General features: G+C 38.8%; 1 protein-coding gene across 1 annotated transcript; it reads left to right on the top strand.

The window, feature by feature from the left end:
• Window positions 1-2,872: 2,872 nt before the first annotated feature.
• On the top strand, window positions 2,873-3,817 carry LOC133367827 (olfactory receptor 6M1-like). Its single transcript, XM_061591930.1, has one exon. The coding sequence runs from the start codon at window positions 2,873-2,875 to the stop codon at window positions 3,815-3,817; it is 945 nt and encodes a 314-aa protein (XP_061447914.1).
• Window positions 3,818-4,383: the final 566 nt, after the last annotated feature.

The raw sequence follows: 4,383 nt of genomic DNA, 5'->3' as shown, positions 1-4,383 counted from the left end.
TAACTTTTCAAATTTAATGAATTGGTATTAAACTTTAGTAATACTACTACTAATAATAAATAATTTATCACAGTTAAAGAAAACCTTGTGTAAACTAGATGGAAGTTTCCATATACTTGTGTATTTAGGGTTTGATTTCATAAATCTGAGATTCTTCAGTTCTTCTGTTAGAGATTCCACAAAAACATATTTGGAATATCAGAAGAGATTCTCAGTGTGGATTACACCATCCTTCCTGCTTTGATTTGTAAAGGTAAGCATCAAAAATCCTGCCATGGGATGGTGTCTTTATCATCAGATTATATTTATAGATTAATATGGAGTTTTTAGAAATTGCTTGAGAGATACTGCATTAGGGCTGCTTTCACACTGCACTTTATTTCATTATTCTGGTGATTTCTTACCTGGTAATTTGTGCATTATATTTGATCTTTCACACAATGCACAAGCTAGCTCCAGAATTCTAGTGGAATGTAGTGGAAGTTTAGCGCTAATTTCCATGATAAAGGATACCAGAAATAATCTGTTAGCCAGGCTGGGAACCTGGAAGATTGCAGGAATAAGCTGCAGCTGCTCACGTGACAGGCGTCCCAGCATGCAGTGCGTTCTCACCCTTTAGTCATGCCGGGGGGTTGCCTGACAAACATTGTACCGGTATTCCAGCATCAGCGCAGATAGCGTCAGCATTTCCCACACATACCCCTGTCTTGATACAATACAGTAAAACAATTTAAAAAGTCAGATCCTAAAGGGAGAGGGCTTGCATGGTGATGGGATGAGATCTTAGACCTCCTACACAGTGGGGAACAGTGTGCATGCGTGAAGGACGAAAACAAGCCATGTGAAAGACAGTTGTGCAAAATGCTGGTATATCAGCTGAAAAAGCTGATATTTCTTAACAGGTACTGCAGTGTGAATGGGATTTTAGAAATTGGGACAAAAGCACTAGCTTTTTAATCCATTAAACTAATGCAATCAGCCCCATGTGTGAAAGAAGAGAGACATGGGATTGGATACACCAGCCGCTGCCCAATATAGCAGTGTAGACCACGGGTAGGGAAAGGTGACTCTGTTAATTTCAGTTTCTCTCAGTTTCTCAGTTCTCCGCATGTCCGTATCATTTCACAATTTTTTTAAAAAAAATCCGCATGAAATTTTATCCACATTTTAGTGTGAATTTCTCCCAGTGTAGACAATTTTGTATGCATTTTGCCTAATATACTCATGTTTTACTGAGCATTCCCCCAACTTCATATGCATCCCCCTCAATAAAGAGCTGGCTACCATAGGTTCAAGAGTACAATATTTCTGTATGCTATTTTCACATCTCTGCATTTTTATGCACACTTTACCCTAGTATATGCATTTTTGCACACACTACCTTGCGGAGGAACTGCACTGCAAAATTCAGAAATGTGTGACTTTTGAAGGATGGCTATGTTTCAGTGCGCATATTGTTTTGGAAAGTGTGAATTAGGTAGGTCCAGCTTTAAATGTGAACAGAATTGAACTTTCCCCCCATCCTTAATCATGGGGCTCTTTTTGTATACATGTTTAGGTTTGAGGGCTTTTTAAGATTCTGGTGCTCCTGGTTGTATTATTGCTTCCCTCAAAATCCCAATGTGGAGCAAGCCAGTCTGCAGGTTTCTTCATACCCTTGTCAGCTGGGTTATTCAATACACATGGATGGTCATGCTTTGGAGACATAAATCCTCAAAATATAAACAGCATAATATGTGACAGACAGCATACTACTATATTTCTGTATGTGCATATGTCTAAACCTTACAGTCTTCCCAAATCCTTGTATTCTTTTTTTCTTTGGGGGGAGGATATGAGATCATGCATATGCAAGTAAAGCTATATGCACATATGACTCCATCATATGAAGTGTCCACAAAGTGGGACTTTAGCACAGCAGCAACCCCACTCTGCTTATGGAACAGTTAGTGTGTGAACCAGCCTTTAGACATTTCTGGCTCTAAAGCAATGCGTGCACGTTTCTCCCTCTTCCATATCAAACTTGGTGACTCTAAAAATGTTGCTCATGGAGATGAATGGAACTTTCCTGAGACTCATGTTTACAATAGAATTCATCAGCTTCAAACATAAATTTCATATGAATCTCTCTCAATAAAGAGCTGACTATTAACTGGCTCTTCGAAAGGACATAGGAAGAGCCCTGTTTGTTCATATGGAGAATATGTCAAATTCAGCATTCAGTTTCTGGTTTGGCATTCAATACCCAGTAAGTCAACAAGAGAGAAGGCAACAATTCTCCCCAATTATTCATTTCCAGCACTGGATGTTTAACTGTATGGTTATTCTGAACATGGACTTTAAATTAGGTATCCTAGTTTTTAATTAATAGACCTAGGACTTATCCTCCATTTATCTACCAATAGTGAATAAGGGTGTGCATTGATTCTGTGTGCAGCCTGAACAACAAGGCAAATGAGGGTGATTTGGAGGTAGATTGTGGACTTAAAGTATGTGCATAAAGTTAACAGCAAGACCATTTCCTTACCCTTCTTCTTTTCTGAGAAACAAAAGCAATCCGACTGGGAAAACACCCAGACCTCAAGAGTGCTGGGGCGGGGGGGAGTCTTTTTTTAGATTCCCATTAAAATCAAAGGGAACAAAACAGAACTTCAGATTTAACATATCAGATTTGGCCCCAAATAGCAAATAGAATCAGAACAACTGTTTTGGATCCAAAAGAGCTGCCTCCAAACACTATAAATACAGATACATGATGAATCTTGTGGTCACTGCATACCCCTAATGAATATGGCTGATAAGGTCTCTCTACCTCCCTTGTTTCTATATTTTCCTCATGCATTGTTTCCTAGGGAATAAGATGTTCCAAAACATGGAGAAAGGTAATAAGACTATTGTGACTGAATTCATCCTTCTGGGATTTCAGACCGTTCGCTCTGTTGAGATTCTGATCTTCATCACCTTCTTCTTTGTGTATGCATTGACCATTATGGGTAATGTCACACTAATTACACTGGTACTTACCAATCACCATCTTCAATTGCCCATGTATTTTTTCTTGAGTAATCTCTCATTCCTGGAGCTCATGATCACTTCAACCGTCATGCCTAAGATGCTAATAAATATAATCACAGGAAAGAAGAACATCTCTTTTGTGGGCTGTCTTACTCAGTCATTCTTCTATTTCCTTATGGGCTCAACTGAATTTTTCATCCTGGCTGTAATGTCCATTGACCGTTACGTTGCAATATGCTACCCCCTGCGCTATGCATCCATTATGAACAGCAAAGCCTGTTTCCAGCTCCTTTTGGGGTCATGGGTTGGTGGTTTCTTGATTATTCTAGTTCCCAGCATTGTGACAGCTGGTCTATCATTCTGTGGCCCAAATATTGTCAACCACTTCTTCTGTGACAGTGCCCCCTTACTCAAGCTTGTCTGTGGTGACACATCATTGGCTGAAAGGGTTGATTTTGGGACTTCTTCCATATTGCTTCTGGGTTCACTTCTCATAACAGTTGTGTCATACATTTACATTATTATTGCTGTCCTGAAGATACCATCAGCACAAGGGCGACAAAAGGCCTTCTCAACCTGTGTTTCTCATATCACTGTGGTAATATTGTACTATGGGAGCTCTATCTTCATTTATGTCCGTCCCACTAAAGGGAACATTCTGGATTTCAACAAAATAGGCACTGTACTGAACACAATGGTGACACCCATGCTAAATCCTTTCATATACAGTCTGAGAAATGAGAAAGTGAAGGATTCCCTTAGAGTTATCTTTAATCAAAGAAAACTAATTCTTAAGAAATGAACTGAACATGCAGCAAAATCCAGCAAAGGGATTTTAAGATCCGGTAGCTTCAGTGGGAGAGAGTCAGCATAGACTAGTGTGTTGGACTTAGATTATGGAGACCAGGTTCAAATCTTCACCTAGCTAGGTAGTTCACTATATGATCTTGGATCATTTAATTGCTGCCAGCCTTACCTACCTCCAAAGGTTGTTGTGAAAGGTAAATGTGACCATCCATGTATGTGTACCTTCTAACCTTTAGAATGCCCTGGGAGATGACTGAAAGTGGCTTTTCAAAATGTAATAAATAAATAGGTTTTTTTAAGCCAACTTAAAGAGTGCTTTATTTGACTGGATAATGTTCTTCATAATTTGAGGGTTTTTTTGCGTTCTTTTAAGATACAAAGTGTTATTAACTAGAGTTATATGCACATTCTTCATTTGAGTACTAATTCTAATTATATGAAAATGAACAAAAGTCTTAAAGTATCATCATCTATACTAAGAGTAAATTCAATTCTCTGAGTGATATTGCTTTTGGAGTCAAAGTGGCATCAACCATGAAGGTTTCAGCAGGCTTGGAGGAA

This window comes from Rhineura floridana, chromosome 11, assembly GCF_030035675.1.
Source record: "Rhineura floridana isolate rRhiFlo1 chromosome 11, rRhiFlo1.hap2, whole genome shotgun sequence".
NCBI lineage: Eukaryota > Metazoa > Chordata > Lepidosauria > Squamata > Rhineuridae > Rhineura > Rhineura floridana.
This window is presented reverse-complemented; position numbering and strand designations above follow the sequence as displayed.